Genomic DNA, 20,351 nt, shown 5'->3' on the forward strand with positions numbered 1-20,351 from the left:
AGGGGTGGAACCGGCATCCCCTAGATTACCAGGGAAGTCCCTCACTAAGTTGTCTTGATCATCACTGTGGCTGATGGTATTTTGCAAAGATGGGTACAATAATATCTCTCATCCTACATACTCTTCTCGCAACATCCCTTTGACACTACTTCCATTGAAGGGGTGGGAGGTCTATGTTTCCTTCCTTGAAACTGGACTGGATTTGGCGACTGTTTGACCAATAGAATGTGGCAAAAGGGACACTGCTTAACTTCTGAGCTAAGTCAGGAAAGAGCAGGCCACTTCCACCCTGTTCATGCGCTTACATACATATATATCTATTTTTTGCAGATTCTTTTCCCTTATAAGTTATTATAAAATATTGAGTATAGTTCCTGTGCTATACAGTAGGTCCTTGTTGGGTATCTGGCTATGAGTTTATAATTGTTGAAGTTGGATGATGGGTACATGAGGGTTCATTTTACTCTTCCCTTTATTTTTGTGTATCTTTGAATTTTTCCATAATAAAAAGGTTGGTTTTTTTTTTTAACTTTTTTTAAAGTTCTGAATCTAAAGCTATCGAACTATGCCGTGCTACTATTTCCAATCACAGGATCAAATGATCCAATGACAGGATCAAATAATCTCTGTGCAGGAAAGACTTTTAGAAGTCATGGAATGACTGGGCAGCAGAGGGCTATATCAAGTATCTTTTGGATAAGACTTTGGAAATAAACACTTTTGCTGAGTTGCCTTATATTATTAAAGAGAAATGTAAATGGATCATAGAAAGGAAAATAAAGGAGTCAATCTCTTTTGAAGAGCGAAAACAGATCCTTAGCGTTGAATGATTTATTTGTTAATATGTTGACCTTGAAATTGACCTTAATTTCCATGGCATGTACTCATTTGCATTTGGTTAGGGAGTGATCTGAGCCTTTACCTGTGAGTATTTAGTAACTCTTGTCAAATGATCACTTTGTTAAAAAGAGCCCTGAAAAGTAAAGCTAACTGCTCTATAAATTATTTTCTCTGCACTTCTAGACTCATTCAACATCTAAAAGTGTCCCCTTTCCCTCTTTCCCCTTATACATTTCTAAAGCTTATAGAGAAATTTCAATGTAATGATATATTCTCAAATTTATATATTTTTAAACTTTTTTTACAGAAGTGAAATTCACATAACATAAAATTAGCCATTTTATTTTATTTTTTGGCTGCGTCACATCATGCAGGATCTTATTTTCCTAACCAGGGATCAAACCCGTGCCCCTTGCAGTGGAAGTCCAGAGCCTTAACCACTGGACTACGAGGGAAGTCCCTAAAATTAGCCATTTGAAAGTGACCAGTTCAGTGGCATTTAGTGCAGCCACCATTGGCAACCACCATCTCTATCAAGTTCCAAAACATTTTTATTACCCCAAACATAGTGGTATACATTTTGTAAATTTCCAGGAGTCTACCATGACTTTGCTATGCACACAATTCCAAAAGAACTGGAAAAGTTCAGCATGACAGCTTAATATACCTTAGTGTAAACTGTTCTTTCCATTATTTATGAACTATCGTTAACTGCGTTCATTAGGTAATCATTCATTACCAACGTAATGTCGCAGGACATCCTATCATCCCCACTCCCTATCCTCTAGTGCCGGTAGGTAACAACCTCCTCATTATTGTGATGTCCCAAAAGTTCACGCAAATTTCCAAAACATCCCCAAGGGAGCAATATTGTCCCCCTGAGAATCAGTTGACGACCAAAAATAATTTCCCTCCATAATTTTCAAAATGTCCTCTAGGGGGCGACATCATCACCTTAAGAATTAGGTAGACCAAGGATCATCTAAACTGGACCTCTTTACCTCCGACCTCCCCAATAAATCCAAGGTTGGATTAGCAAGAAAGAGGTGGAAATAGCTATCGGGTTGGCAATCAGTAGGATCCAACACACCGTAATGTCTCTCTTTGGCCAATGGTCTCCTTTTTTCCCCAGGGTTTCCAGAGGTTGGAGCCAGCTGCTGGTGCTGGTTCTACACCGTGTGATGTGTCTTCTCTCTAAAGGACTGCTCATCCGTGGCGCAAAGAACCCATCCTAGAGCCACCCCAGGAACTAGAAAAAACAAATCTTTTGCCAGAATTATGATGTTCCAAGAGTACAATGAAACGTGTGCCATGGAGGCATTGGTTAGATTTATGGGCATTACAGAAGGTTCTGTCTCAGAAAAATACAGGAACCTGCCTGCTCAAAGATGTTTTGGAGATCCAAAAGAAGAGGTATGTTGGAATGCAATATTTTTTCCAAAACAAAAGGCGAGTTGCTGAAACTTGTGTCTCCCCCGCCCACGCACTACAAAAAAGCCAAAATGTTTGGAGGCCCTCTTGGAGTTCTGGAGGCAATTTGCTTCATGGTTGGGAGACTTGCTCTCACTCATCAGCAAAGAAAACTCTAAAGCTTCTGAGCCCCATGCAAGAGGAGGTTCTCTAGCTGGTCCAAGATACAGTGTATCGGAGAGGGGAAATTTCTCTTTTCACCCCTCTTGAGTTCTTGTGGCTGGATTAGTAATAAAATTGACACAAGACAGATTAACAGGAGAAAAAGAGACACATTTTAATCCTTGCCCATGGAGGTCTCATAGAAATGGAACCTAAGAAGTGGCCAAAACAGGCAACTTCTAGACAAAAATTGTTTCTTTCAGACAAAGAAACAATAAATTGGAGAGTAATTGACAAAACAAAGAAACTTAGGTTTGGGTGCTTCATTACTAAGGAATTTAAGCAAAGTTTGGACTTGGGTAGTAAATTAGTAAAGAAGTAACTGTTTATATTGTTTATATAGCCTTCTTGGCCCTGAATTCCCTGTCTCTGGTGATAAGGGAGTCTTTCTACCTCTCAGTACAGGGAAGACACCTTTCACATGGGAGATATATTTCCTGTTTTCAGGGAGACAGAGAGGAAGGTCAAAGTGTCCCTCCTGTATCAGTCATTTTTTCAGTAACTTTTATTTGAAATTATCAATATGCCGTTGAGGTATATTTTGGGATGGCCTGCCCTAGGTCCCTACAAGTGCAGAGGACTCTGCCATTTGGGTCTTATAATGCAGTGATCCAGGGGCTCTCAAAAGTGGTGACTACACTACAGTTTGTCTGGTTTACTATTGATGTGCATTTAGGAAGTTTCCAGTTAGGGGTTCTTTCGAATAGTGCTGCTGTGAGCATTCTTGTTTGTACCTTTAAAAAAAAATTTTTTTTAATTGAAGTATAGTTGATTTACAATGTTGTGTTAATTTCTGCTGGACAGCAAAGTGACTGTTTTATATATATGTTCTTTTTTTAAAATTTTTATTTATTTATTTTAGTTTTGGCTGCGTTGGGTCTTTGCTGCACACGCGCTTTCTTTAATTCCCGCGAACGGGGGCTACTCTTCATGGCAGTGCATGGACCTCTCTATGCAGTGGCTTCTCTTATTGCAGAGCACCAGCTCTAGGCACAAGGGCTTCAGTAGTTGTGGCACGCGGGCTCAGTAGCTGTGGCGCAGGGGCTTAGTTGCTCTGCGGCATGTGGGATCTTCCCAGACCAGGCCTCGAACCCATGTGCCCTGCCTTGGCAAGCGAACTCTTAACCACTGCGCCACCAGGGAAGCCCTATATATTCTTTTTATATTCTCAGTTTTACATGTTTTTCATTATGGTTTATCGCACTGAATATAGTTCCCTGTGCTATACCGTAGGACCTTATTGTCCATCCATTCTATATGTAATAGTTTGCATCTACTAACCCTAATCTTGTTTGTACCTTCTGTATGCACTTGTTGGATATATACTTCGGGGTTTGTCAACGAAAAAAATTAATCAGTTGATCTAGGAAAGAAATGGAAAATTTTATTTGAGCCAAATGGAAGATTATAACCTGGGAACAGCCTCTCAGAAAGCTCTGAGAACCGTTCCACCCATTACAGGTCAAAGCACAGTTATATAGGTTTTTGAGACAGAAGACTGTACATTAAATGACATAGATAGTTTGCACAATCCAGATCTGTGAGTACAAAGTGGTGGGTCCTGTGTCCCCTTACAAGATCCAGAAGGAATGTTATCTTTTAAGGAGTTGTCTTGTTGATGCCTGGAGAATGTTTCTCTTTATGGTAGAACAGGTATTTCTGCCAATGGGGGAGGTTTGGTCGATGCCTAATGCAGATACACAGTGCGCTGCAGAGGGGAGAGAGGAGGCCAAAGGGCAGAGAAAAAAAATTTTATGTTTAAACTTTTCTTATCTTGCCATAAAACATGAATTTTATTTCACAGGTTGGAATTGCTCTATCTTGGTGTAGGTGTACGTTCAGCTGTAGTTGATAACTGCCAGGCTATTTTTCAAAGTGGCTCTAAGGGAACTCCTGTGTTTCTCCATTACTAGAATACTTCTGTATTTTGGTCACCAAATGCGTGGAGGTTTTCCCACACCAAGCAATTCTCCAACTGGCATGGGGTCCTACACTTCAATTCAGTTCTGACACTAGCTGGAGTTAGCATGAGATCCTGCAAGTTAAGGGCTTGTTGCAGGAAGGGGGACCCCTTCCAGGGCCCGAGAGAGGGCTCTTGTCTAACACTTGGAAATGAATTGTCCGAGGAGACACACATGCTGACAAAAGCAAAAAACTTTATTGGGAAGGGGCACCTGGGTGGAGAGCAGCAGGGTAAGGGAACCCGGCAGAACTGCTCTGTCACATGGTTCGCAGTCTCAAGTTTTACAGTGACGGGGTTAGTTTCCGGTTGTCTCTGGCCAATTATTCTGACTTAGGATCCTTCCTGGAGGTGCACACATCTCTCAGCCAAGATGGATTCCAGCGTGAGGCTTTCTGGGAAGTTGGCAGGACATATCATCTCCTCCCTCCTCCTTTTGGCCCCTCCTGAATTCTTCTGGGTTAGTTTTACAAGACATACTGTGGGCTGGTGTGTCCTCCCTCCTTTGGGCCCCTCCCGCATTCTCCCAGTTCGTTTTCAGTGGCAGCACCCTGAGCCTTATTGGGACCACTTGCTGCGAAACAGCTCATGCAAGAGGTTATCATCATGTCTAGCCAAGGCGGGCGGTTTCGGTCAACGATTCCCTAACAGGCTCAGTTCCAGGAGATGGCCCACCTGCAACTTCAAGTGAAGTTGGCAAGTACCTACAGATTGCAGGTTCCCACAATCCCTTCTTCCAGTTCAATTAATTTGCTAGAGTGGCTCACAGAACTCAGGAAAGCAGTTTACTTAGAAGATTACCAGTTTATTACAAAGGATATGAAAGAATGCTAACAGAACAGGTAGATGAAGGGATGCATAGGGCAAGGTCCAGAAGGATCCGAAGCACAGAACACAGAAGCTTCGGGAATTCCCTGGTAGTCCAGTGGTTAGGACTCCACGCTTTCACTGCCCAGGGTGCGGGTTCAATCTTTAATCCCTGTTTGGGGAACTAAGATCCCTCAAGCCATGTGGAGAGGCCAACAAACAAACAAAAAACCCCACAACACAGAAGCTTCCTTCCCCTTGGAGTGTGGAGTGTACCACCTTCTTGGAACATGGATGTTTTCTTATTCACCAACCCAGAAGTTCTCCAAACCCCATAGCTCAGGGATTTTTAGGGAGGTGTCACTATGTAGGCACGATTGATTAGATCATTGGCCATTGGTGATTAAGCTAATCTCCAGCCCTTCTCCTTTCTCCTAGGGGTTGGAGAGTAGGACTAAAAGTTGCAAACCTCTAATCTCCTGATTGGTTCCCCTGGCAACCAGCTTTGTGGCTTTCCAAAAGTCACCTCATTAACATAAACTCAGGTGTGGTTGAAAGGGGCTTGTATGAATAAGAAAAGGCACCTTTATCTATAGCTCTTATCACTTAGGAAAGTTCTAGGGCTTTAGGAGCTCAGTGCAAGGTACAGGGACAAAGACCAAATATGTATTTCTTAATATAAATCACAATACACATGGTTAGTCCAATTTATAGTCCTATCAGCAGTGTAGGAGAGTTCTGGTTGCTCCACATTAGCACCAATACCTGGTTTAGTCACACTGTGCAATACTACACAGAAATGAGAATGAATGAACTTCAACTATATGTCACAAATCTAATGTTGAGTAAAGGAAGCCAGATTCCAAAGAGCATAGGTTAGAAGTCAGAAGGGTTATTACCCTGGGAAGAGGTAGTGACTAGATGGGGACAGGAGGAGGCTCTGGATTGGCTTATCATTTTCCCGTTTTCTTTTTGTTTGTTTGTTTTCTCCACCCTACCCCCTTTTTAAAAAATAATTTTCTGTTTCTTGATTTAGGTGCTGATTACATGGCATATTGACTTCATGTAAACCTATCAAGCTGTATAATGCTGAACTAAAACCAATAAAACACCGGGTTATTTTATCACCAAAATGGGTTTATCCAGGAACAGAAGAATTGCAATTCAGGTCTCACAATCTATGAGGAACTACAGGCAAGCCCAGAGAGCAAAGGAAGGGAGTCTGCTTTTATAAGGAAAAGGGGGGAGTTGGGAGGGGCTATTCTACATGAAAGTTCGTTGGAGGAAAGTAGGAGTTCAGGGGTGGCAATGACTTCTCATTGGCTGGGCTGTTGCTAAGTGAGGAGAAATTCTTCCTTTGGTATAGTAAAGCGGTTGCCCCTCCTGTTTGGGAGTGCAAGGTAGTTTCTTTCCGTGGGGTACACAATTGGCATCAAGGAGCAGGGCATGAGAGCTCCCCCTTCTGGCCTCTTGACTCCATCTTTTCTTTTGTTTTATAAATTTATTTATTTATTTATTTTTGGCTGCGTTGGGTCTTCCTTGCTGCCCTGGGCTTTCTCTAGTTGTGGCGAGCGGGGGCGCTGCTTTTCGTTGCGGTGCGCGGACTTCTCATTGCGGCGACGTCTCTTGCTGCAGAGCACGGGCTCTAGGCACGTGGGCTTCAGTAGTTGCGGTACGCGAGCTTAGTAGTTGTGATGCATGGGCTTAGTTGCTCCGCGTCACGTGGGATCTTCCCGGACCAGGGCTCGAACCCATGTCCCCTGCATTGCAGGCGGATTCTTAACCACTGCGCCACCAGGGAAGTCCCAGACTCCATCTTAAGTGAGGTTTCTGTTTATTAATTTTCACAATACTCGTGATTATATTTTTTCTGTATGTATGCTAGTCTTCAATAAAGTAATAAAAACAAATAAAAATAAGGGTAGTCTGTGGGCCTCTGGTAAGCCTCAAGGAGAAATAAACCTTGGGGTTTTATAAAAAGCCATGATCTGTCTGGTGATTGATTCTTCTAGTACTAATAATCAGCTCTTGGCATATTCATGGGTTCTGTGAAGACCACTGACTGGCCACAGAATCCCAGGTGATGGTGCATTATCTGAGGCACCAAGAGATGAAGTGGGCAGGCCCAGCATCTAGTGGAAGTGTTATATTGGGGACTGAACCCAAGCTGGTCCTCAAGGCACAGGTAGTTCTGTGAAAAGTTCTCACACTTACCAGCCACTGGTGGCAGGTTGTTTACCTTGGATCCTTTCCAACTGGAAGGGTCATCAATTCCCCTTCATTGCAATAATGATTGTCATCACTGTTGGAAACTTTTTTTTTTGGCCTCTGCCCTATTTCTGCCAGCATCACCATCCCTGAACTTTACTATCTGTTTTCACAGTATAAATTTTTTTTTTTTTGCGGTACGCGGGCCTCTCACTGTTGTGGCCCCTCCCGCTGCGGAGCACAGGCTCAGCGGCCATGGCTCACGGGCCCAGCCACTCCGCGTCATGTGGGATCTTCCCGGACCGGGGCACGAACACGTGTCCCCCGCATCGGCAGGCGAACTCTCAACCACTGCGCCACCAGGGAAACCCCACAGTATAAATTTTTTAAAGTTAAAAACATCACCCTCACACAAAACCATGGTGAGCACATATCAAAGATGTTACCTAACTCATCAATGGGGGAACTAGCAGAAAAATAAAGCTGGTTCAAGGGAGGACATGAGATATGAATATGTACAGACAGTGGGGGAAAAAATGCCGGAATTAAGTTGGAAAGTTTGATACAAAACTGGTTAATGTCTTTCAGGGCTGTCTTTTCTGGCAGAAAAAAATCACTTTGAAACATGAGAATCTTCCATAACTTTACTGAGTCTGGACCCTAATCAACAATTAAATATTAAGTCCAAGTGTCATCTAGAATGTCAGAAGCTCTTGGTGGACAACGTTGTAGTTTGACACTGAAAAAGCATGGAGAAATCTTGCTCCCTGGGATTCGCTGACATTTTCATTTTCCTCATTACCTAAAAGGAAATGGCCCTCAAAAGCAGAAGGCCCTCTAGAATTGTGGCTTATTGAAGCTTCAGAAATGGTGCCAACTGGAGACCAGATCTTGAAAGGACAGGGTACCATCTTCCTAGACATGGTCTGTGGTCTCACCTAGTATTGTTTTGTCTATAACTAGAATACACGGGGTTCAGAAATCAAGGCATAGAAGGGGAATGGCACCTTTCACAATGACACATAATGACCCACTTCTGTGCTTTTCCTTTCCATTCTCACAATCCAGCTCTACTAGCTCTCCGTGTGTTAAAAAACAAAACAAAAAAAAACCCCTTTTTTGGACAATTTAGTTATGAGCATGTGCCAATGTTTTATTACAATGATGCATGCAAGGAGAAAAGGTCTCTTGTAGGCCAACTGAAACATTTTCTCTTGGTAAGGTCATTTTATAGAAGAGAATTGTTAAATAACCCTATTAGACTACAGATTAGATCCAGGAAGAAAAGATGATCCAGTTAAAGATAGCAGATTCTTGGCTGGCAGTCAGCTGACTGTTAACTGGGTGGGCCACTGATTTCCCAGAAGTTTCATTCCATCAAAATTCAATAGAAAATGGCTTAATCATTTCACTTTATCAGGAATGCCAATTTCTTCCCTGAAGGAGGTTGTAAATCACCCACACGAAGAGCTTGTGTCCCAGACCAGGTTTGGGACATTTTAAATTTTATAGTAAGATTAATATAGCGGGTGATCTGGCACCTCTGTCTCCAGGATTTTGTCTGTTCCTGGAAACTAAGTCGTCCTTGCCTTGTTTCAGGGCCTGAAATAAGCTGTTTCTTTTGCCTGGAATTATCTCTTCTTCATGTCTCAGCTTAAACAACCCTGTCCCCCAGTATAATAGGAGCCCCCCTTACTCTTCAACTTAGAGTTTCTTTCCCCTGGGGCATTATCAGTTTTTAAGCTCCAAAAAGAAACTATGTTCCATTCGCCCATTACAGGACTTGGCACTATACAAGGAGCTCACAAAAGCATCGAATGAAGATCCTCTCTTGTAAACAGGACTGAACAGAATTTTTGCTGGGGGCAAGAGCCAAGTACCTAGACACCGCGAGGTTCAGTCTGCACCGATTAAACGGGCAGCTTGGACTTCCCTGGTGGCACCGTGGTTAAGAATCTGCTTGCTGATGCAGGGGACACGGGTTCGAACACTGGTGCGGGAAGATCTCACACGCCGCGGAGCAGCTAGGCCCGTGCGCCACAACTACTGGGCCCGCGTGCTGCAACTACTGAAGCCGGCGCGCCTAAAGCCCGCGCTCCGCAGCAAGAGAAGCCAGCGCACCACAACGAAGAGTAGCCCCGCTCGCCGCAACTAGAGAAAGCCCGCGTGCAGCAACGAAAACCCAAAGCAGCCAATAAATAAATAAAATAATTCTCACTTTAAAATTTAAAAATGGGCAGCCAATAGTAGCTCCCCTTAGTACAGCTGTGAGGATCAAAAGATTTTACGTTTTTATACTCGAACCCGGTTAGTGCTTCCATGTCCGGCATTTAAGATCTTCCACCTACTAAGCAAGCTCTAGGTTCTTAACTCCCCCAAAGCACTACCAAGGACCGCCCTCCCCGCCCACCCGCACCGCCCAAGGATAACATCATCAACCCAGGTCTCTAATGATGTCATCTCCGGGCCTGTTCTGCTTCATCCTCCGGAAACCTACAACTCCAGGCACCCGGTCTCCAGCCTTCGGTTATTTTTTTCTCTCCATAGCCCGAATTCCTTCTTTCCCATTCTCCCACCTAAAACTTTCGACTCTTCCCGCCTTCCCTCAAGGTAGCAATTTTCGGTTCTCCCCGCTTGCTCTCGAGCGAATTCCTCAAAGTCTTTTACTCTCTTAATTAATCGCTTCACTAGCCCCACACTTCAGCTCTTTCCATCTAAATCCTATTACCGCCGCCGGGCGTCAGTCGGCTGTTTCCGCCTCCTGTCACCCACCCTAGACACCGCCTTCGCTTCTTTTCGGATCACCTCAGTTCCTTGTTTTTTCCCAGTCCCGATTCGCTTCGGCTATTTCCGGCTCCCCGGGGCCTCCCATTCTTTCTCTAGCCCCACCCCCGTTAACAACTTCGGCTCTTTCCGCCTCTCGCGATCTTCAGCTCAGCTCCTTCCGGCTTTTTCCGCCTTGCCTCGGCCTCACTCTCTCCCTTCGGCTCTTTCCGCGGCCCTTCGGGAGAGCAGTCTGTGCCTCTCTCCTCCACGTGACGCCGCCTCCGCCTCCCAGTTCCCCCTCCCACCTCGCCCTTCCTCCCGCCTCAGCCTCTTGGCACGTCCGGGCCCGAGCCGCCATTTTGTATGAATTTCTGACTGCGGCGGGGGCCGGGAAGCCGGGGCACCAAGGGCCGGCAGACAGACAGTCGGCCTGTCTCTGCGGCCCGTTTCCTTTTCCTAAATTACTTTTTTTTTTTTAATCGCCCTCGCTCGCTCTCCTCTTTTCCCTTTCCCCCTCGCTTGCTCCATTGCGCGCGGCCCGCGCTAATTACACCGAACTACCCACCAGTGTCCGTGTCCCCCGGGTCTCCCACTCCCGGGCCCGCAGCGGTGTGTGTGTGGGGGTGCTCTCGCCCCGATGAGGGCCCCGCGCCTGTGAGCGAGTGACCCCAGGGGCGGGCTGCGGAGAAAGCAGGCGGCGAGCGGCCCGCTGAGGCCTAGGCCGCGCGGCCTACGCGGAGGTCGGCGCAGAGGTGATTCCGACACTGAAAAAATATATACCCATTACTATCAGGAGCCCTCAGAGCTGAAGTGTGCCCCTCCCGCCACGCCCAAGCAGTCCTTTTTCGTGCATTAACATCCCCTCCCCCCCAAAGGAACTATGGAGGCCGCGCCCGGGACCCCCCCGCCGCCGCCATCAGAGTCGCTGCCGCCGCCATCGCCGCCACCGCCATCAACGCCTTCGCCTCCTCCGTGTTCCCCCGACGCCTGCCTGGCCACCCCGCACCTCCTCCACCACCGCCTCCCGCTCCCTGACGACAGGTCAGGCCCCCGGCCCGGCCGGGGCGGCGTCCCCGGGGGGAGGTTGAGGAGGAGGAGGAAGGGGGCGGCCGCCATATTGGGCCGGGCCGCGGAGGAGGAGGAGGAGGAGGAAGGGCGGGGTCGGTGGGTGTCTCTCGCTCGCTCGCTCTTTCTCACTTGCTTTCTCTCCCGGCCTCATGCGTTTCCCCCCCCTCGCGGCGCTCGCCCGCTCTCCCTCGCTCTCGCTCTGTCTTTTTTGGGCGCCATGCTGAGGGGAAGGTGAGGAGGCGCCCCCCGGACCCCCCGCGCCCGCCCTGGGGAGGGGGCGCCGGGGGCGGGGGGGCTTCGGAGGCCCACGGGGGTCCTGGCTGCCCGTGCTCCCGGAGCTGGCAGCCACGGGCCCGCCTGCCCGTCGCCTGGCTTCGGGGAAGGGAATGGGGGAGGGGCCCCCGGACCCTTTTGGGGGGGATCTCGAGCAACAGCCCCGCTCTTAGGGGTTTGGAGTCGGGGGGTGGCTCCCAGAACCCGGCAGTATCCTTTCTCCTGGGGGAGGTGTGCCCTGCCCTACTTGGAGAGGTACCCTAGCTTTTGTAGGAGGCAGGAAGTGGGGGTTCGTTAATTTCTTTCTCCATCCTTACGGGGGGTCCTTTCGGTGGGGGCCTCTTGTACTTTTTTTTTGGCGGGAGGTGTTTCCTAGCTATTCTCTAGGGGGCAAAATTGGGAGGATCTCTCGCCCCTTTGGAAGCCCCTGCCTCTTTTTGGGGAGAAGACCCTTCCCCATTCTTTCCTTAAAGGGAGGGGTCCTCCTGATTTTCGTAGGTAGGTGATGCGTTTATTGGCGGGGGTCGGGGGGGAAGCTGGTGAGGTTTGGTTTCCCTGCCTTGGAGAGGAGAGGAAGTTGGTCCCCTCTTTCTCGTGGGGTTCCCTCCTTTTTGGGGCTAAAATGGGGCGCCATCCCTTCCGGGAGAAAAAAACGAGGTTTCCTTGTGCTTTGGCAAGGGGTGAAAGGCAGCGCCCCCCTCCCCTTTATTAAGTGCGAAATGGGCTCGCCCCATGCCCTTCTCTGGAGGGTGATAAAGGGGCCAGCCCGGCGCGTTTCAGCAAGAGGTTGGGGCCCCATTTACCCTGCGTCAGCAGAAGGTTGGGGTGCAGGGTTCGCCCACTTTTTTGGTGGGGCAGGGGAAGAGGTGGCTAGAGAGTGGATTTGGAAATCGTAGAAGGGTTTCAGCCGGCAGGAAAGTGAGTCTTGGAGGGAGTGGGGGTGGGGAGGGGAAGAGAAGGCGCTGGACAGATGGCTGCCCCGTCGCAGCCCGGGGCTGGGGAGTCGCAGAGGACCCTCCCTTAGACAGGGATCTTAGCTAGGGCTTCCCATGCCAGGCACCACGGCCCCTTCTCCCCACTCCCACCTCCCCTTTTCCCTTTCTCCTTCACAGACCATACTTTGCCTTTTAAAAGAAATGCCACCCACATTCAGAGACACAAGTGCAGCAGTTTGGTGAGCTTTTACAAATTTTTTTTTTTGTTTTGTTCTGTTTTGTTCTAATTAAATGTATTGTCCTGGGAATCGCAGCCCATCGCAGCCTGACTCCAGTTCAAGGAAATAAACAGATTAGCAAAGGTCTGTTCGCTAAGCCCACGTTGGGCTTCCGGGCCCCCTCTTGGGGGCAGGTGCATTACTCAAAGGTGCTTACACGCTTTATTCGACCTCTAAGGAGTTCTCTTATGTCAGAAGTGTATGTCTTACAATGGGTTGGGATGGTAAGTAGCCTCTTTTATTGAGTAATTCAATTATCTCCCTCTTTTTGTCCCTTTCCTGCCTGCCTTCCTCCTCGCCTTTAGACCAAAGTGATGCTTGAGAGCGTGAATTTATATGTTCAAATCAGGATTCTAACCCTGTTGAGCCCTTTTAGACTTGCACATCCTTTTCGATGTTTAATTTTTAAAATTTGATGTACACAGTTTTCTCAAAAAAGAAAGTGTATTACTGTAACATGACAAAAACCTCTGTAAAAGGCCCATATGTTTTCAAGCCCTTGGTATCCCTCTTGCCATTTCAGTCCATTGCTTTGTCTCCAGCCTTCATCTTTGAAGAAAGTGGATACTTCAAGTCCATTTGTAGGAGACGAGGTTACTGAATTTGGTTTATGATGCTTGCGTGCAAGTTAATGTTCTCCCTCCCCTCTGCCCCAGCCGCCCCAAAAAGATTGTGGTTCAAGTAGATCCAATTTTCTCATTTGACTCCGATGTCTCTTATGGTGATGGACGTTTAAATTAAGCAAGTCATTTGTAAAGTACTGTTTAAGCACCAAATCTGTAAAGTGTGTCAAGCCTCAGTTTCCTCTCCCCGTCTCCACTGTTCCTTTGTTCGAAAGCACATGCCTGACCGTGAAAAGTCGATGCAAACGTGTTACACGCCCAGCCATGGTGGAGAGAACACTTCCTCCGGCCCCCAGTCCCCCCTCTCCTACATGTACAAGGAAAAAAGAGCAACAGAAATGACTTGCAGAACCAAACACTACTTCTGATGTGTTTTACAAGCATAAGTTCTTCCGTTAAAAGACAAAACACGTTGAAGTTCCATTTTCCCTCTTGCCCACTTTTGGTCCCTGACATACTTTGTTAGAGAAAACTTTTTAACACACAGCCCTCTTCCCCTCCCAAGATCCTGTTTCCTTTTTTCCATTCTTAGGAGAAAAAAAATTCACCGACATTTAGATGAGGAAACATGTAAACTGCAATTCAGTGGGCCACTTGTTTTGTTCTTCCTCTCGGTATGTTCACAACTTAACTGCTGTGAAGATCTTAGGTATGTAAAATCATTTGTGGGAGGAAGAAGTGTCCACACAGTCCAGTATTCCTGCAAAACAATGTCTGAAGCACAAACTGAACACACTATCCAGTGCGCAGGGTCAGCCGAAAATGAATTGCATTTATTTGAAGTTTCCCATCCTTTGTAAAATTTCTCCTCCAGGAGCCAAGTGCAGAAACTGGATGCTAACAGATGAACCTTCCAAGTGACAAGGGCTACTAAGTGTAGAAGGATGCTTTTTTAACTTTACTTTTAAAGTGAAATGTTAAGGAAATTGCATTTCTTTTATAAGTGAAAATTTTAGCAGTCATTAATGTTAAAATATTTCCTCAAGCACTTAAAAACGCTCAGGCATATCAACACAAGGGTTTATTGTTTTTTCCTTCTCAAAGGAATCTCATCCATCAAATCCAAGAAGCCCCAGTAATTATGTCAAAGTATTTCAGTAGTCTTTGTTTTTGAAATGTGACAGTACTACCTTTTCCCCCTCAAACTGATGTACCAGTATTAGTTAAATTTCATATTAATGGATGTTGCAAAAAAAAAAAAGGGTGTCACTCAGAATCCCTGATTTAACAGCAGCTCTTATACACTTGTAATCTTTAAAATTTTTATGTTCTTTGGGGAGAGCTTTAATCTGAAAGCAAATAAAAATCTCCCAGTAGAAAGAAAATTACTTGTGACCATGAAAACAGTTATTCTGGTCCTAAACCCCTTTATATTTTTTATTCCCCTCAAATTTGCTCTTCAAAAGAAAAAAAATGTGATTCCGCAAAAGGGCTTTCTAAATTCATCATCTGTACTATCTCCCAGATAGGGTTTCGATTTGCTCTGAAGGTTTAAATTTTTGATTCTTAACAAGCCGGAGTTTTCTTAAAGTAGAGCTAGCTATTTTAGAAAACCACTAGTATGGCTTTGCCTCAGCCAGGAAGGCTGATCCCAAGGGAAAGTTGTTTTGCACCTGAAGAAATGAAGGCTTTCCCAGCTGTTGACGGGCAAGTTAGAGATGAATGGTTGCTTCTGAGTTTGTGATTCCCCCTCCAGTTGAATGTAGACAGTTTCATATCGGGCTGGTTCAGTTATTTGTTGTTGAATAATGCCTCTACCTCCGCTCCTTTCTCTTGGATCTTTTCCCTTCCCTGATGTGCGAAAAATGGATGTCTCAGGGTTGCCTTACTTGTTGTTCACTTCTGTTACATTTTTGTGGTTATCAGGTTCCTAGAACCATCTTGTTGTGTAGGCCAGATCCAGTTACGATAAATAACCTCTATGGCGAAAATCACTAATGAAACTATTTCCAAGCCTCTGTGGGTAGCTTCAGGTCCAATCATATTCCAGAGAACCTAATTTTGGTCCCCGCAGACGATATTTTCTAGTACCAGAGTGACTGGTTCTGACCCAGCTTAGGAGGTTAGAAGAAAATAATTCAGAGCAAATAGGAAGTGAAGTGGCTGAGTTTCTAAATGAGCAAGGTGCTCACCTGTACCTTGGTAACATAACGACTGACATAATAGGAGAAAAAAAAGGATTGTTTCTGAGATTTCTGGCGGTTGGTATTTAATAAGCTGATTCCAAGATCCGTAGGAGCAGTCTGCTCATTGGTGGAGGGGAATCCTGTTAAATGGTTTGAGATCGGTTTCAGAGTTGGAACCTAATGGAAAGAGTGGAAAAGCTGCCTGTTTGGGTGGCATATAAAGTTCATTTGAGTAGGTTAAGGTAAACTGAGATTGTTTGGTATCATGGATTTGGCTTTCCAAATTTATCGGCTGAGTCTTTGCTGCAGGCCTCTTTTGCTTTTGATAGTTTATGAAGATGCAGTCTTGAAGACATTGTGCAAAGTTTTTTGCCTGGAGTTAGTAACAATAGGAGGTTGTGAGAGCAGTTCTTCAAATTTTTTTTTTAACTTATTTATTTTTGGCTGCCTTGGGTCTTTGTTGCTGCGCGTGGGCTTTCTTTAGTTGCGGTGAGCAGGGGCTACACTTTGTTGCAGTGCATGGGCTTCTCATTGCGGTGGCTTCTCTTGTTGCGGAGCATGGGCTCTAGGCATGTGGGCTTCAGTAGTTGTGGCTCACGGGCTCTAGAGCACAGGCTCAGTAGTTGTGGCCCACGGGCTTAGTTGCTCCGCGGCATGTGAGATCTTATCGGACTAGGGCTTGAACCCGTGTCCCCTGCGTTGGCAAACAGATCCTTAACCACTGAGCAACCAGGGAAGCCCATGAGGGCAGTTCTTAAAATACATTTCTGACCCTTAGTCAGTTGATGACCAAGATGAAGACATGGTCTCTTAGTTGGTGTAGATGTAGTTGCATCCTGCTTTGGGAATAATTTTTTTAGTAGTACATAGGTTTGCTCAGAGCATAGTTTGCTTCTGTTGGCCAAATTGCTCTGGGTAGAGAATCTTTCTTGTTTTTTTATTTTTGTTATTTTTCATCTGTGTGAACTGGTGACTCAGCTCGCTATTTGTAAGGCAAGTGGTGACATCTTTTGAACGTTGGAGGTGGCAGCAGGATATGAAGGAACAGCGTGGGTTTGGAGGCAGATGAGATTGTGTTCAGTGTGCAGTGGCCACCGAGGATAAGGCCCTCCTCTCGGGGCATTGCGGTCAAATGGGCATATGCAGAACACCCACACAATGCCTGGCATTCAGAGAATCTTGGTTTCTTTATCTTCCTGCTGTCCCTACTAGAGAAAAACTCTAAATAGAATTTACAGTCTGGTGTATAAACAGAGGTAAGAATAACATCTGTGTTTTTGAAGGAAGTCAGTTTATCTTTCACTTCTTGGGTTTCTGGTCAGCAGTTTAATTGCAAGGAGCTGATTGGGGTTTCAACTAAGTGGAAGCCATCTTAAGGCATTTCTTGCTGGCTCAGTGTCCTTATTATACGATGCTGCAACAGTCATGCTTTCTTGAGCTGTTGGCTACCTTCCCCTGCTCATCTTTTGCAATCAGAGTCTGAGTCAGGGCTACGGCCTTGGTAGGCCTCCTGAGACCAGGGAAACCAGGGCTCTAGCACCTCACCCACTGCTAACCAGTCACGTCCCCTTAAGTAAGTCCTTTACCCTCACCAGAGTCCGAGAGAACACGGTCTGTCCCAGCTCCAAGATTCTCCCACCCCTTGGTGATTTGGCTGCGTCAGTTAAGGTTTTGTTCATTCAGCAGCCAGGCTTGTCTCGTGCTTTTCTTGGAGCCGAACAGTTTTCGGAGTGTTCAAGGAGCCCTTCTCTCCTCAGGACTTCATTTAGAGTTGGGCAGAAGTTGGTACTGCCTTTACCCGGCCTCATGTTACCTTCCCATATCTGCCCTGCCTTCTGCCGCTTCTGGCAACAGTGAGGCATGGTTGCTGCTACTGCAGCTCCTGGTACCCAGCTGCAGAGTAGATGCCTTGAAAATGAATTGTAAGGGTAGGCTAAGTGGCTAGATCCCAGGAAGAGCCGTTAGAGAAACCTTGGCTCAGCAGCTTAGCTGAATTCCAGGCTGGATCCCTGGTCCCTGTTGAGTGATCCCAGAAAACCCCACACTTCAGAGCCATAAAGCTTAATAGAGCCTGGATGCTGCCTGCTCCTTCCACACCAGGCAGGCCCAGTTCTGGTAGAGAGATGGTGGGGAGTGGTGGCTGGCTGTGGACGTGGGTGTCAGGCAGACTGGATGTGCCGCAAGGGTTACTCATCTCTTAGGTCAGTCTCCTGGCCTTCCCAAAGGTGTGACCTCTTGGGCATTGTCATGTGAAGGTCAAAGATTACCTGCCCCAGGGGCCGTCTGAGTGCTTTTCATGCATTAGCTCACCTTAGTCCTGCTGAGAAACTGAAACAGAGGTGAAGTCACTTGTTGAAGGTCACAGGGCTGTTGGGTGTGGAGGCAGTTAGAACCCAGCCAGCCTGTACCCAGCCCTGAGGTCTATACCCAGAGGCCGTCCTGGGTCTGGCACAATATCTCTCAAACTGCAGCATGCAGGCATTGGTGGGATATAAGGTCCATTTATTGATTTGCCTCCTGTATGTGGAAAACAAATGGAGGAGGGTAGAAAAAGCAGAGTACCGCAAAGGTTAAGTGTGGCTTTGTGAAAGTTTATAAGCTGAGTTTTATCGGAACTTTCGTTTAGCTTGTCTGCGGCTACTTTTGTGCTAAACAGCAGAGTTGACTAAGTGGGACAGAGACTGTGTGGCCCGCACGGCCTGAAGTGTTTTTTGCTGCCCTTTGCGCTGGTCTTGTGGGCCTAGTGCCTGGAGGGTGTACACAGCAGCCACCATCGTTTATCTTTGTTGTGGTGGTGGAGGTGTTGGGGGCAATGGGAGGGGACTTTAAAGTTGTCCCCAGAGAGGGGGGCTGTGCTACTACTGCCCCTCCATGACTTGTTGAGGTTCCATCATCCCTATGTTCCACTCCTTCCAGTGGATGTAGAGGCCCACACCCAGTCTTTTGAACCTTTAAATTGGAGGGATGTGCATTCATTAGAAGGAACTGAAGAGCTCTTGAAGCCCGGTGAGGAAATGGATGGCAGCTAACACATCCCTTCTGTGGCCCGACCCAAGGGAGCTGGGCCCAGACGTGAGTGTCAGTTGGCTAAACCTCCACTGCAGGTGGCTTGGATTATTGCCCTCCTCATTTTCCTAACAGACACCAGGGCTTAGGTTTCCTTGGGACTCCAGGCCCTGCCATTGCACGGGGCACCAGAGCAGTCCCCGGAAGCACAGCCTTTCAGCGACAGAGGCAGCCCCTGGCTGCAGCCCTGAGGTTGCTGACTGGCAGCCACGTTCATCTGCTCAGTTGGTGCATCAGTCACATAGGGGCTCTTGTCATTTATCCTCTGGTCTATCAGGAAGCCCTCGATAAACACCTTGGTGAATGAGTTTGTGACCAAAGACAACCCCTCAGTGACCTATTTTAGAGTTTTAAGTGATCCAGGTTGCTGCCTGGGAAATGGTCCAATGTCTTTGTTGATGAAATTGACAAAGAGGGTGTGGATGGCTGAGATTGATGCCTGTTTGTGTAGACCATATCCCAAGCACCCTCCCAGTCTATACCTGGCCCTGTGCTGGGCCCTTGGAAACTCAGGGATGAGTGCCAGCCTCTTTCTTCTCCACCCTCCAGGAGCCCACCGTTGACTGGAATATTTGTATACAGATAATTGCATATATGAACAAGAAATCTTTGCGTCCTAGGCCAGGTCTCTTTTAAGAGGAAAATGTTAATACTTTGTCTTGGCTGAATGGAACCAAATTGATTCCCCTGAAAAAATTATAAACAAGAAGTCTTAGTTCACAAGTTTCATGGTTCGATTTTCCTTTCTGGAATAATAAAAATCGTCTCTCTTTGGATGAGAACCAGCATCTTTCCAGCTTTAAGCAATCCAAAGCGTGGCTGGCCTGAGAAGGAGGTTAGGAAATTCTTTGTTGCTGCGAAGCAGATTTCAGAGGTTCATCTGACAGGAAAAACTTGGATCAGAGAGATGCCTCTATCAAGAACACGAGCTGTTTTCAGGGCGAGTGGGAGTAGGAGAATAGCTATTTGAGCAAAGAAAAGGACACTTTTGACTCAGAGATTCGTCTAGCAAGCTGGGTTTTTCTTGGTCAGCTTGTTTTAAACTCTACAGAAATGTTCTGCCTAAGAGGTTTGTGTGCTTGGACGAACCCCAGTGTGGATGCCACACACTTGGGAGTGTAGCGATTCTTCTAGCGTTAGAGGACTTTGGAATTTTCCTCCCTTGGATTCATGTTGCTTTCTGTCCCTCTTGGGATAAGTCCTATTTGTTTTTTTGCTATAGGATTCCTTGGACCTTTGTAGGCACCTCTTTTTTTTTTTTTTTAAGACACTATTTATTTACTTATTTTGTCTGCGTTGGGTTTTCATTGCTGGGCACGGGCTTTCTCTAGTTGCGGGGAGCGGGGTTACTCTTCGTTGTGGTGCGCAGGCTTCTCACTGCAGTGGCTTCTCTTGTTGCAGAGCAGGTGCACAGGCTTCAGTAGTTGTGGCACGCAAGCTCAGTAGTTGTGGCTCGCGGGCTCTAGAGCGTAGGCTCAGTAGTTGTGGCGCACGGGCATAGTTGTGGGATCCCACGGGCATGTGGGATCTTCCCGGCAGGGCTCAAACCTGTGTCCCCTGCATTGGCAGGCGGATTCTTAACCACTGCACCACCAGGGAAGTCCCTTCTGGGCACCTCTTATTCCCTAAACTATCCAGATGTCTTTGGGTCATATTTTTGAATGTCCCAATTCCATTCATTTGATGTTGGATGGCCTGGATTGGCTTTGTGTCTTTGCATGTTGATAGTTTTTACTCCTAAGCAGTTATTCTGGGCCAGGTTGGTGCGA

General features: G+C 46.6%; 1 protein-coding gene across 7 annotated transcripts in view; it reads left to right on the forward strand.

The window, feature by feature from the left end:
- Positions 1–9,928: 9,928 nt before the first annotated feature.
- Positions 9,929–20,351, forward strand: part of ZC3H4 (zinc finger CCCH-type containing 4) — a 43,763-nt gene continuing 33,340 nt past the window's right edge. For 2 of the 7 annotated variants that reach the window (XM_082677860.1, XM_082677864.1), the window contains exons 1-2: positions 9,948–9,973; positions 11,089–11,254. In XM_082677860.1, coding sequence (XP_082533986.1) covers positions 11,094–11,254 — 161 coding nt within the window. In that variant the 5' untranslated portion in view covers positions 9,948–9,973; positions 11,089–11,093. Of the gene's footprint in view, positions 9,974–11,088; positions 11,255–11,384; positions 11,513–11,935; positions 12,053–12,666; positions 12,729–20,351 lie in introns of those variants that run through there. The other 5 variants (XM_082677861.1, XM_082677865.1, XM_082677859.1 and 2 more) reach the window with 4 other exon arrangements.

This window comes from Grampus griseus (genome assembly GCF_964374135.1).
Source record: "Grampus griseus genome assembly, chromosome: 19".
NCBI classification, from domain to species: Eukaryota; Metazoa; Chordata; class Mammalia; order Artiodactyla; family Delphinidae; genus Grampus; species Grampus griseus.